This window comes from Penicillium longicatenatum (assembly GCF_028827895.1).
Source record: "Penicillium longicatenatum strain IBT 33135 chromosome Unknown contig_6_segment0_segment0, whole genome shotgun sequence".
NCBI lineage: Eukaryota > Fungi > Ascomycota > Eurotiomycetes > Eurotiales > Aspergillaceae > Penicillium > Penicillium longicatenatum.
The window spans coordinates 3,256,853-3,270,254 of NW_026643123.1; the positions used below are offsets into that span (position 1 = coordinate 3,256,853).

The window sequence follows — 13,402 nt, forward strand, 5'->3', positions numbered from 1 at the left end:
ATTTTCACGGTAGTTACTTCTCCGTTTTTTCAAACCGAAACATGATTCAAGGTGGCAGAGATTGTCCGAAAGCTTTTAGAAGATCGTTCAAATCTTGTCTCAAACTGGTGCTAAATTGAAAAGCCCGGGCCAGCAAGTGATCTTTACAGGTAAGCAGTAAGCAATGAGCGGCATCTAGAGGTGCCGACGACACTGTACCCCAGCTTGTACCCCGCCTAAACTACGGAGATTACTGAACCATGAAAAGTCAATCGATTCTATTAGGCTAATAGAAGTATATCTAAATGGAAAGATCGTCCATTCCGATCATAAGTTATGCATGCTCGCCTTTAGCCTGAATCTCAAGGTTACAATGCTTGTCTTAGAACTAACGGCTAAACGTTTGTGCAGCGAAGGATCAGGGCTTCAACGACGTTGAACCTTCTCAACACGGATATTTCCCTGATTTGAACTGGAAGAGAACCTGGAGTCCCCGCACATATATCAAAAACAATATAAATACTACGGCGAAGATTTGTACGAGATGCTTGAAGCCCAAGAGGAAAGAGCCCAATTGGGATAGCTGCAGTCTAGGAGCTTTCTCATTGATATACCCGATTTGGAAATATGCTCACCAAGCTTTTGCTCCTCGGTCTGGCCGGCCTCAGTTGTGTGGAATCGGTCAGGCCTCCCTTGAACCCACCACCACCACCTCCCCCTCCTCCACAAAAACTACCAACACCGCCACCACGGCCGTGGTCCACTTTTGCAGAGAATGTCATCTACCAACCTGACTCCAAGAACTCTGTTCTCTATCCCCGGCAAGTCGAACTATCGGATGGAAGTCTCCTTGCGACAGCTTCGTTTGCGGGCGATATAACTCCATACTTCCCCATATTCCAAAGTGCAGATGGTGGTGCTACCTGGTCCTGGATCTCCAACCTGACTGACCAGGTGAATGGATTGGGAATGTCAGCCCAGCCTGCGCTGGCAGAGTTACCATTTGCTGTTGGCGATTTTCCTGCCGGCACGGTTTTGGCCAGTGGAAACAGCTGGGGAAGCAAGAGCACGAACATTGATATCTATGCTAGTAAAGATAAGGGTCATACATGGAAGTTCGTCAGTAACGTGGCGAGAGGCAGTGGGCCGGATACTACCAATGGAAATCCATGCATTTGGGAGCCATTCATTGAGTGAGTTGTACTCTGCCCGTGTTAATTTTTGTTCCGGGCACTGAACGCGGGAATTCTAGATTTTTCAACCACACTATCGGCGTGTTCTACTCCGATCAGCGTGACCCCCTGCACGGTCAGAAGCTTGCTCACCAGGAATCGGCGGACTTGAAATCCTGGGGACCAGTGATAGACGACGTGGCCTATCTCAACTATACTGCTCGTCCTGGAATGACCACCATCTCCTATATCCCTCCTCTGGAGAAGTGGATTTTGGTGCACGAGTTCCCAGGAGGAGACAGCTGGTCTGGGGTGGGCTACCCGGTCTACTACCGAATGGCCGACAGTCCGTTTGATTTCCGCTTTGCCTATGGTATCCCCATCATGGTTGATCGAGTCCAGCCCAACGCATCTCCTTATGTGGTTTGGTCGCCATCCGGCGGTGATAATGGAACTATCCTCGTTAGCGACGCTGATCACAGTGGTGTTTTCACCAATCAAGCCGGTGGCCAGCCTGATCAGTGGGAATTGCATGACACACCTCAGGCACCGGCATACAGCCGGAGTTTACATGTCTTTGAGAAGTATCCCGATCATTTGATGATCCTGGGTGCAGGCGTATTTGATGCAACGGTAAATCTGCCGCTTTATCTTAGCGTTGTGAGCGTAGAAGATACCTTGAAGAAGCCAGCCGGGAAATAGGGCAGCTTTGCTGGTCCGAATGATTAAGCTGGCCAAGAGTGACTGAACCTTGAATAGCATAAGGAGAGATGGAATCTTGAGATAATAAGAATCAAAGTTCCGAGAGATAGCCTAGTACTAAGCAGATTTTACTGCCCGTAACCCCTTTTCTCTAAAGATATAACAAAGCATGCGCAAAAATTGAAGCAGTCCCTTTCTTCTTGATTGGAGTGCTGTTAGCCACCACCAGCCGTGAGAACACCCTATCCAAAATCTGCTGTTTGCTGCTCGGCTGTCGGTTTCCATCTTCAGCTGGTCCAAACAATTGGCAACCTTTCTGTTTTCTCTTTAAATTCTGCTCTCAACCATTGAGGCGACATCGATGTAAAGCTTTTATGGAGCAATCCAAGATTCGCGGTTTGCACGCAACCGTTTCTAACAGGGTATATGAGGTACAAAATAAAAAATAGTATTATACGTAATGAGATGTAGGAACAGAGAATCAAATTGAGCACCAGAGACACATCATATGAGCAAAATCACACAACAAAGAAACCCAAAGCCCCGGCCGCAGCAAGCAAACATGATATGCCGCAGACAGCTAATTGCTGCACAGCATTGTCCTTCTCGTCCGCGCAATCGGATGGTGGATTCAAACCATTGCATAGTTGGGTATGCAAAGAGGCTTCCATACTTGCGACAATTGTCTTGTCAATATGGACTTTGCAAGGATCCGAAGTGGGAGTTGGGACGGAGGACGCCACGACCGCGCAGGTATGATTAGTGTAATCACCACCAGACCAAGTCACCCCTCTCGGGACTTGCATGGTTTTGTCCGTCACATTGATTGTTATACCGTATTCCCCAGGGCACGTTTTGTTGGCTGTTGCAGCAACGAGACCCACTTTGGGAGCCGAACTTTGAAGAGTGAACCAGGTAGACCAAGTAGAAGAGTTACTTATTATCTTAGCATCGATAGGATTGCCTCCGAAGGTATTCTCGTCGCAACGTTGCCAGTCTAGGATCCATCTCACCCTCCACCGTCCTTCGTCCTCGAGGAAACCAAAGTACTGATATGCGTAGAAGGGGTCTTGCCCGGTCCAGTCAGTCCATCTTAGATCATGTAAAAAAGTACGTGAGTTGTTCGTATCATCCAAATTTCATATCGTATAGCCAAGTGCTGGATTCAGGTATCTGGCGCGCTCTGGATTATGAAAAGCAAAATCAACAGGGAACCATTTCGTGGGCGCATATGTTTCGTTGCGTGGCAAGACGAGATCCACTTCTAGTATGTCAGAAGCATTGGTTATGGTTCCCATGAATAAAGCGAGCAGCCAGCTCACCCGAGAACAGTGCATGTTGAGGGCAGGTCGGATTTTCAAGAGCGGTTGGGGGAGTGGAGTGAAAACAAGTCTGAGGTTCCCTTTTCGCAAAAAGCCTGCGGGGGTGGCTATCAATTTGGTAGTCAAGAGTCAAGATGCAAAAAAGGGGCTATGCGTTGCACGATGTGAGCCAACGGTAGTGAGACGCTCAACTCTAGGCTGCATAAGCTCGCGCCTTGGCGGCTCAAGTGTGCCTCAGGGTCGAGGACCCTGCATGTTTGCCTTCCCCCAGACCAAAGACAAAGGAATCCCGAGAGGGGCGGAATCTAAGGAGTAGATCCGCCCGGAACCAGGCTTGGCCAGGCCTTGGCATCGCGTCGGGTAGCCCGTAAATTTCAGCGTTGCAATGCCCAGAAGTTAGTCAAGAACGCAAATGGGCAGTTTCACGCAAACGCATCTCCTGGTCCCGAAATCAATTCGCTATAGATCCTTGCTGGTCAGTTGTGCGATCCTGTCAGCTTGAATATCCCAAATTTTGGTGCGAGCTTGTTACTATATCCAAGTCTCGCACTCGTTTCCTTTACAGGCTAGATATCGATTCACGGTTTTCAATTTTGCCACCAATGACCTGCATTTTATGAGATCCACCTATACTTTCACTGCTGAGTCTGCCTAGATTTGAATGTATTGATGTAACAATGCGCCGAGCGATTCGGAGCTTTAAATAATCTTGAAAAGATTACATTACTCTTCTGACTCTGTATTAATGTAGTGTACGGAACAGGCAGGAGGATATATCCTCGGAGCTTTGAAGCTTTACTACTACTACATATAGTAGTAAATACTAGACTACTAGTAGTGTTAGGGCCTCAAAACTGCTACATAAAGGTGTACGAGGTTGACATCGATCCAGAGACCAAATACTCTTTTGCCGAATTCCAGTCTCTAGTACACAGGTATTTGACTCCCTATTTACTGCGTAAGAGACATTTTCTGACATTCTTATCAAGCCAAATACAATGGCTTGACAAATATCTTTGCCGCTGGATTAGTCTCGGCGATGGCTGCGGTTTTGAAACCTCGCGTTGTTGAATGCTACTTCTCCACCATTGCTGATGCCGGGCCCTGTGGGGTCTTTCTCTTTCGGGTTTGATCTACCTAGGTTAAGTTAAACAAATGAGTGATACTCACTGAGCATTACTAAGGAATCACTGAGCAAGGGCTCACTGAGTGTGGTCACTGAGTCTGGACCTGTGCTCACGTTTACTCAGTGAGCCTGAGCCTGAGCGCCCTCATAAAAGCGACGGCGGCCCAGTTAAGAAGGCCCCACCCAGCAGACATTATCCTGTATATACTGTATATCTATACATAATGGCATGGGTATTGGACCCTCCTAGACAGCACCAATACCTCACTATCTAATGGAGCTTCCTTCGCTTTCTTCTTCTCCAAGAAGGATGTAGTCCAATGGCCTCGATGGGACAATATGTTAATGCATAGACTGTGTCTCCGAGGGCCGTGGGATTATTCTTACTATACATGGACTATACATATGAAAAGACTCAAGCAAAACATTACATGCCACGCTACTCGAACAACATCTTCAACTCCGTAATCCGTTCCTTCTTGCCATCGTCAGCTTCATCACCACCAACACGTAGCCCAAGGGAGCCGGCAATGTTCATTTTGCGTTCTTGGACGCGCAGCATCCGACCCTCAATGGAGTCTTTGATGACGAATCGCGTGACCGAGACATCGCGTGTTTGACCCATACGATGGACACGATCAATCGCTTGGGCCTCCACCGCAAAGCTCCACCAAGGATCCATGAGAAAGACATTGCTTGCCACCGTGAGGTTGAGGCCGACACCACCAGCGCGGAGAGAGATCAATAGAACCGTAGGGGTCTGCTTAGAGGATGAAGAGTGACCATTCTCATCGGCTTCAGAGTCTACGATCTCCTCTTCATAAGTCTCGGCCTTGGCGAATTGCTCCAAGACCTGTTTGCGCTGCTTCTGGGCCATAGACCCATCAAGTCGAACGTGCTTGATACCAACGCGAGTTAGTTGGGGGCCGATAAGATCGAGGAACGACGTGAATTGAGAGAAGACAACCGATTTTGTGCCCGCTGGAACCCGCGAGAGATGGTTGATCAGCGCATGAATTTTGGCAGAGGTATGTGCAGATGGCGAAAGCGGGTTGATACGACGAAGGGAAATACGTGGGGCAGGCTGTGAAGCGGTTGGTGCCGTTTCACTAGAAGCAAATTCATCCATTGGCGTCGGATTAGAAGACGGATGACGAACAACTTCGAAAATATTCTTAGCATCGATTGGAGCTCGACATGAGAAGCATCGTGGTTCGACCTGCTTGTTCATCTGGTGTGCCACAAAATCCTGAAGGCACTTCTTGCATGCACTATGCCAACATGCCGTCACTGCTGGATCATTCATGGGCTCGTCACAGCAGATAGGACACTCTCCACTAGACTCGGTTTGGATCTGTCGAAGAGCGTGTGCAGTAAATTTGACGGACCGATCTTCGGATTCAGCATTCGCATTTGTTGCAGCAGTGAATTGTTGGATCAGTTGCTGAAGGTCCATGTCATCTTTCATCTCGTTGGCTGCATCAGCGACAGCCGCAGCGACTTCCTCATCTGCCACGATCTCTTTGTTACGGGTCAGAACAGGGTGACAGCAAGTCTGGCGGAGACGGAGGATCTGAGCAAAAATGGTGGAGTAAGACTTCAGCAGAGTACCAGCCTCGACATTGTCATTGAAGGTTTGCTTGGCCCGATTATAGATGCAGTCATAGATTTCTCGCTCTTTTTGAGGAAGTTCAATTTCCTCAATGGTGACGACTTTAGCTGGCAGGGGAACTAATGGTTCACCTTCTGGGGTTTTCATACTCTTCGTTCGTCGAAGAACAAGTGGCTCGAGAACGCTCTGTACAACATTGAGAGCCCGGATATACTCCTTCGATTCAAATGGAACCGTGATGAATGTTTTCCAGAACGAGAAGTTGCTCCAGGGTTCGACCTTCAAAAATCGCACTAGACTGAACAAGTCTTCCAGCCGATTGACAATAGGCGTACCTGTGAGGACCCATCGATGGGTGGTCTTGAGTTCACAACAGGCTTTAGTAGTTTTGGAACGCCGATTCTTGATCGTATGGGCCTCATCGATGATAACGCGGAAGAACTCGACAGAGAACAAGCCACCGTATGCACCGGCTGATATCATGGATTGAGATGCCAAATAGCGAAACTCAGATAGCACAGTACCGAAGCTGGTTACAATAACAGTGGGTGCAGAAGCATAATTAGATTCACAGCAAAGATCTCGAAGATTGACAACCTTCTCGGCCCCATAGTACATGAGAACACGCATGCTCCCCTCTTCCGACGCTTTCAATGCTTCACTCTCCCACTGCGAAAGTAGTGACGTGGGGGCAACGACCAAAGTTGTGTATGGCGCGGGAACTATGCCTGTCGAATGCGGTAATCGGGCAAGGTCGTTCACAGAACTCATGTCGTTTGACAATCGGGGAGGCTCGATTCTATGGGAATGGATAAGACTCATCATTTCGATCGTCTTTCCGAGTCCCATCTCATCTGCTAGTATTCCACCCAGGCAGTGTTGTTCCTGAGCTGGGAAGTCCACGCTGAGGTCTCCCGAGTATGGATTGACGTAGAAATGCTCAATTCCTTCGAAAGCAGGAAGATCTTTGTCATCGCTGTCTTTCACTGGCCATTTGTATTGCTCCCATAGTGGATGCATTGAACGTTCACGAGTCTGTTTCCGGTCCTTCTCCTTTGAAAGCATCCAGTGAAGAGCCTGCCTCTGATATTTTCGAAGATTCATTCTGAAAGTCGGCGCAGGCTGAGCCTCCGGCATGTTGAAGTCGAATGATTGGGCTTTCCGATACAGAGCATCAAGCTGGTCTTGAGCAAGCTCCGGAGTGTCGTCCTCTTCAGAGGAGTCTTCGGGGTCTTTGGAGCCTTTAGATTTCTCTTTTTTGACACCGTCATACTGCTCTGCCATCTCGGCAGCCCGGAGAATTCCGCTCTTTTTGTGTTTCTCCGTGGCAGGATTTGTCGATGTGGGCTTGAGTTCAATTGCATCGAATAATTTAACGAGGGACACCTGTCGAAGTCGTAGGTTCTTCTCCTCTATGCTCTCTTTTTCTTCAAAGAGGCCAGTAGATCTGTTATCATCGGTTCCGGATCCGATGTTCAACCCGTTCTGGAACGATTCTCTACGAAGGAAACAGTGCAACTGTAGATAAATGGTATCGTTGACTCTTAGCCTGTCGTCACTAAAGACGCAAACTCCTTCAAAATGGCAAATATTTTGGTCGATCAGAGTAGAAACCCACTCTGCTGTTTCATGAGGCAGTCGTCCAACCTCTTGCCCTGCAGTATTGGTGAATCGTGTCAAGACATCGCCCTTATGGTTGATCATCGTTTTGCCTCCACGAACGCGTTTGGTAGTCGGCTGCGATCTGGCACGCTCGATTTTAACAGGATCTCCATGCTTCAGCAAGGCAGGCCCGCTCCGAGTCGCCCAGCCACCTACACCAAATGCTCCGATGAATCGCGAGGGAGGTAACTTTCGTGACAAAGAGTCATATTCAGTCGAAGGATTGTCGTTGGCCTGGGAAGATACCCCAGCACGAGAGTCTGGCTGTGCAGAATAGGTTCCACGAAAAGGGATAGGGTTTGTCCGTGAGCTCGGCTTCAAGGGCTTCTTCCATGAACCGTCAAAGTATATGTTCACTGCTCTTTCAATGTTGTTTGAAGCGGCGGTTTGGATGGTTTCTATAGAGGCCGGAGGGAGTCGTTCTCCTATGATGCTGGTGAAAAGTTCCACATCAAAGCCGGCTGCATCCTCAACCAGCGGTTCGCTCTTCGCAACAAGGAGTTCGTTTGTATGTAGCCCAGTAATCCCATTCAGCTGTGAAGGCGCCGAGGTTGAATCCGTCATTGCAGTGCCTGGTATCTCAGTCGGGGAGGGAGGAGCCGGTTTTTCTGTGGAATCTTTTGAAGGTTCGTCATCCCTAGGCGATTGTATCTCCGGGATATTGTCCTGACCATCTTGCTCTGTACCATGACCCTTGAGACCGGGGTGGTACCGCGGTAGCGACGCGTCGGTATTCGACGTGTCCGGGCCTAGCGAAGACACAGCATCATCCACAAAGAAGCGCGGTCTTTTCGCAGGCCTTTGATCCAAGTCCTCGCTCATAATCGTGGTTTCGACATCAAAATGAAGGTTGAGTGAGAAAATCAAGTTGGGGAGACGCGCCGAGAAACGCGAAAACGGGCGGATCGACGTCAGTCGGAAAAAAAAAAGTCGGCAACGATTAATTTATTTCTCACTTTTATTCTATTAAGACTTTTCAACTTCCAAATCACAGTACTCCTGTATAACTCCTATTGATTGGTAAATTCTATACGCTTTCAACCAGATTTATTAGTAATAGGTCGACCATTCTGGGTCAAATGCGGATGGACCAATACTATTAAGCGGATTACAACCTTCCTCAACTTCTCCAACTTGCATCTTCAACTGCCTCCCACTCCCAACAATGTCTCTCTTCAAGGAGGCGGCTCGACCATGCCGGGCCAGCAGTGCTCGCCTGCTCTACTCAAAGTCACTACGGGAACAGAAAAGACCTTTCAGCCGCACCCATGCAGTCCGTTCTTCTATTACCGCCGAAGAAGTTGAAGGCGCACATAAATACTGCGTCGGTCTACTCTCGTACGCACCACAACCTTCCACAGGCTCTCCCAATGGTCAGCCAATCTTTTAGACTTCAGCTACTCACCATATTCTACAATCCAGAAAATATGACCGACCCTCCTACACCCTAAGCAGCTTCATCCCCCCTCACGCCCGATCCTTCTACCTCGCCCTCCGCGCATTGAACGTCTCTCTCTCCCTAATCCCCGAAACAACGTCATCGCCCACAATTGGTCTCATGCGCCTTCAATTCTGGCGCGATTCCGTGGCCAAGATTCTCGCTGGTAACCCACCAAAAGAACCCGTCGCAATCCTCCTCTCCTCTGCCATCTCCGAACTTCACCAGCGCACAGACGGCCACGCCCGGATCAGCAAGGGCTGGCTTACACGATTGATTAATGCTCGCGAGCAGACACTCACGAATGATCCCTATACCAATATTGCGGCGCTGGAGTCTTACGCCGAGAATACCTACTCGACTCTTATGTACCTTACTCTTCAGGCGCTGCCAATGACATCTGTGACGGCCGACCATGTCGCGTCGCATATCGGAAAAGCAGTTGGTATTGCGGCGGTCTTGCGCGGCCTGCCTTTGGTTGCATTTCCAGCTCCACAGCCTCATTTGCCGGCTGGTGGTGGCGCAGCCACTTTGGGATTGAGTGGCGGAGCGCGGCAAGGTGCCGTGATGTTGCCGCTAGATATTATGGCCAAGACCGGTGTGAAGGAGGAGGAAGTATTGAGGCGAGGTGCTGAAGCCGAGGGGCTGCGAGACGCGGTCTTTGAGGTTGCAACCCGCGCGAGCGATCACTTGATTACTGTGGAGCAGATGTTGAGTAATCTGCGCGAGGGTAAGGACGTTGGACACGACTTTGAGCATGAGGGTGAAGAGGGTCATGAATATGATGCGCCGAGCCACTCTCGTGACTCGCCTCTCGATGAGGTGAACAGGGCATTTGGCGTGTTCATGCCTGCTATCGGGACGAGGCTCTGGCTGGATCGGCTGCAGGAGCATGATTTCGATGTTTTCCGTCCCGAGTTGCTCCGGTCTGATTGGAGACTTCCTTGGAAGGCTTACTGGGCTTTCCGACAGAAGACTATTTGATGAGAACACGTCAAGCTTTGTATAATAAAACTGTACTCTATGGATATGATATACAAGACTGAGAGTCTGTCGATAAGACAAATGTACAACAGCGTGAAAACCTTCGCTCAAATTTTTAGTCCGCTGTGGTGTTATAGCAAAATTACTTCTCCTTCCGTTCTTGTCGTTGTTTCCTGGAGCTAGTGATAAGACGCTTCTGAGCGAGCATGACAGCGGTACGCTGAATCTTGTCACGCCTGAGGATAATGTTAGTAGGTAGGTTCTCTCGGACCAGGTATCTCACAACTCACATTAAAAAGCAAGTTGTCACGAAAACGAAAGGAATAGCAATCTTCCAAAAATAGCTGGATCTAGAATTAGCATCTCATCTATAGGGCTGTTTGGTTTTATGGGGGACATACGAGTCGCTATTGTTAATGCCAGCAAAGTCAGTGAAGTTCATTCCAAAGTACCCCTACAATAATCGTTAGAATGCACATATTAAGATGATGCTAGTATCACATACCGTCAAGAAGGTCATAGGGAGATACAGACAAGTGACGATGGTGAGCTGTTTCATGCTCTCGTTTTGGTAGGCACCTTCCAAGGTATTAGTTTTATACTACCAAAGTAGAAGACCAGACTCACCAATAGTGTTGAAAATAAGATCAATCATGTTATCCGCAGCACGTCGCATTTGATCATATCCTTCCACGATGGTAATACAGTGATCTAGGGCATCACCCAGGTAGGTATGGCACATGTGACTTATCGTCACAGTCGAGCCGCTAGTACTCTTTAAATTTGGTGGCGCAATTTCGATTCGTGGATCATCTTCGTGGTCGTAATATGGATCATCCGTTGCAGTACCTTGGCTCTGAGGGCTACTGCGGACAATTCCGAGTCCAGGTGTACCGATTGGTTGCGATCGATGATCACGAAGCGCGTTGATCACGGCGACGATAGGCTGCATAGAATTACGCAGTACTGAGATTTCGGACGTAAGGATGTACAAGCTCTTGGATTGATCGATATCCGGATCAGTCAAGACTTCAAGTTCGAGATCGCCAATGGCATCTTGGTAGGCCATGGTTACTGGAAGCGCGAGATCGATAATGGCATCAAGGATGGCCTGCAGGAGCATGCTTGCATCGCAGGATTGTCGCAAAATCGTCTCAGGAGAACTCAGACGCCGAACAATAGGGGCTTCGATATCATCGGCACTGCTTTCAAAAAAGGATGTCACGGTATTGTCGGCATGTAAGAATATTGAAACTTGCTCTAGTGTGACGCATAGGTTTTTGGCTGCCAACACTGCATGACGTTCCATGAACTCAATTCGGCCTTCATTTGGACCACCGCGATATCGCTGTAGAGTCCTAGCAGTGCGTCCCTTGGTCACAGACAAATCTCCAAAATGGGAAGTATGCTTCGAAGACTGCCGACGTGGACCAGGGCGAACACTAGCTCCAACGGGAATTTTGTCTTCGCGTTCTTCGTGTGACCCTCGCTTGGGCCGGAAGATGTCCTTGAGAGCGTCAAGGATGAGATTTCGCTTGGTGAGCCGTTTGATAGACACCGAGCTTCTGTCACTTGCAACAGATCCGGTTCTCTCCTTAAATTTACCATCTGCGGCGTCCTCGTCGTCAGAGTCACTCTTTTCTTCTTGCAGCTTGACCAATTTTTGCAATGCCAACACAACAAAAACATGGTCCGAATACCAATCGGCTTTCGTTCGGTTCGTTGTGTGAACCACGTCTTCGATCGCAAGTCGATGTAGCTTTTTATGATTTCCAAGAATTTTAATCACGTCCCAGCTTAGGCCGTTCACGTTGATCCATCGGCATTGCACCCATGGTTCTCGTTCACGCGCCAGAAACTGTTCTAGCGTCGCGTTGTCCAACTCATACTGCCGCATTTCATTCTGCGAGAAATCCACCACTGTAATTTCACACTCTCGATGTAGATCGCTGGGCACGTTCGATGCCCATTCGGCACTCGAGTCGGGGAGGGATTTGGTCGGATCGATACCAGGTTCGGTTCCGGGCTGCCAAGTCGAGTTCTGGGCAAAGCCTTCAGGTCGATAGGAGCGCGCCGTGTTCGAACGTCGCATGCGACGTTTGGCTGTGTCGGTTGAGTTGATCCGTGCTGCAGTGGTGAACGCGTTCACGTCTACGAATGACCCATTCCCCCTATTTGGGGATCTCTCTGTAGGGGAGGTAGGCGAGTGGCGTCCAGCTTCGAGATCAAGGTTTGGAAGCGGTTCAAGTCGCATATTGTCCGGCTGCGCATAGTCGAGCGAGTGGACGCTCATATCGGCGGGTGATCAAGTGGCCGCTATGCGGGGTGCGTGTTGTATGGGAGGCGTCTTTTCATTGGCTTGGATGACCTTGACTTCATCAAGAATTGGTTCAAAGGGCCTAGGGCGACTAAAGGGTCAAGAGCAGAAAGGGGTGTCCCTGAGACACGATGTGGAAGTGCTCGTCACTGGCATGCAGGTCGACAGGGGCTGTCTAAGGTTATCTTATCTGTGGGGAAATGACGTGAACTGATTTCAGTGGCGCAATGCCATTGAGCCAATGCTGACCTACAGCACTCTCATGAAACAACAAAAATCGGGATGCTGCCCAGGTGGCTGTGCAGTAATAGATTAAATTGGGACTCGATAAACCAAGAAATAGCCAGAAAGCACGGACGCATCATGGACCTTGGATCCATCCCGTCCTAATATACTCAACCAACATTTTCAGGTTTAAGAATGAACCACACACATTTCTATGCGATACTTTGACTTTGCTGAATTCACGGAATGGTTTGAAAGATAATAGAAAATAAGGCAGAGGTCTGCAGACTCTCATTTGACAGTCTTCATGCTGGTTTGCAAGTAGCCATGGATACATTTTGGACGCTATTGACCGTAGCCATGCAACCAAAAGATAACCGAGACTCAGGCTTCTGTCATGGGTTATAGTTGATGTTTTCAATTCTTCAACTATCGACTTCTAAAAATAGGCCTGTCTGACCTGTAGTCACATAATTTATCACGTAATAATGTTTCACCACTTTGAATTTCCGAGGTTTAAAAAAGTCACGGCCAGAGCGTGGGTACATATTATGAGTCGCCATTTTCGAATCTTTGAATGTCGAATAGATATCAGTTGAATGGTTTTGATGCAGAAGCCCTGGAACTTCAAAGCATTTGAAGGAAGATTACCTACATGACAGATGACTATTTGACGCTTCCATTTAACATACTAAACTAAAGTAACCTTAGGTTTTACCTAGGGTGATCTTATTGCCTACGGGCACCAGGTGAAGTATACTAGGCTCAATTACTTCAGGCTTGTCTCGAATGAAAGGGCAACGCATTCATAGTTGGGTAATAGTACAAAAAATATGTAGTCCGAGAAAATATATCAAACAGAA

At 48.5% G+C, this 13,402-nt stretch overlaps 4 protein-coding genes across 4 annotated transcripts; 2 read left to right on the forward strand and 2 right to left on the reverse strand.

Annotated features, from left to right (window-relative positions):
- Nucleotides 1-606: 606 nt before the first annotated feature.
- Nucleotides 607-1,853, forward strand: N7484_009411 (uncharacterized protein; the record flags this gene model as incomplete). The annotated part of the gene is made up of 2 exons (XM_057119798.1): nt 607-1,172; nt 1,232-1,853. 2 exons carry the CDS (start codon nt 607-609, stop codon nt 1,851-1,853), a joined length of 1,188 nt encoding a protein of 395 aa, XP_056969353.1.
- Nucleotides 1,854-4,740: 2,887 nt separating this feature from the next.
- N7484_009412 (uncharacterized protein) lies at nt 4,741-8,397 on the reverse strand (the record flags this gene model as incomplete). The annotated part of the gene is made up of 1 exon (XM_057119799.1): nt 4,741-8,397. One exon carries the CDS (start codon nt 8,395-8,397, stop codon nt 4,741-4,743), a length of 3,657 nt encoding a protein of 1,218 aa, XP_056969354.1.
- Nucleotides 8,398-8,740: 343 nt separating this feature from the next.
- On the forward strand, nt 8,741-9,997 carry N7484_009413 (uncharacterized protein; the record flags this gene model as incomplete). Its single annotated transcript, XM_057119800.1, has 2 exons — nt 8,741-8,913; nt 8,998-9,997. 2 exons carry the CDS (start codon nt 8,741-8,743, stop codon nt 9,995-9,997), a joined length of 1,173 nt encoding a protein of 390 aa, XP_056969355.1.
- A 142-nt stretch (nt 9,998-10,139) lies between these two features.
- On the reverse strand, nt 10,140-12,290 carry N7484_009414 (putative CorA family metal ion transporter; the record flags this gene model as incomplete). Its single annotated transcript, XM_057119801.1, has 5 exons — nt 10,140-10,233; nt 10,288-10,341; nt 10,399-10,451; nt 10,503-10,576; nt 10,625-12,290. 5 exons carry the CDS (start codon nt 12,288-12,290, stop codon nt 10,140-10,142), a joined length of 1,941 nt encoding a protein of 646 aa, XP_056969356.1.
- Between the last annotated feature and the right edge of the window lie 1,112 nt (nt 12,291-13,402).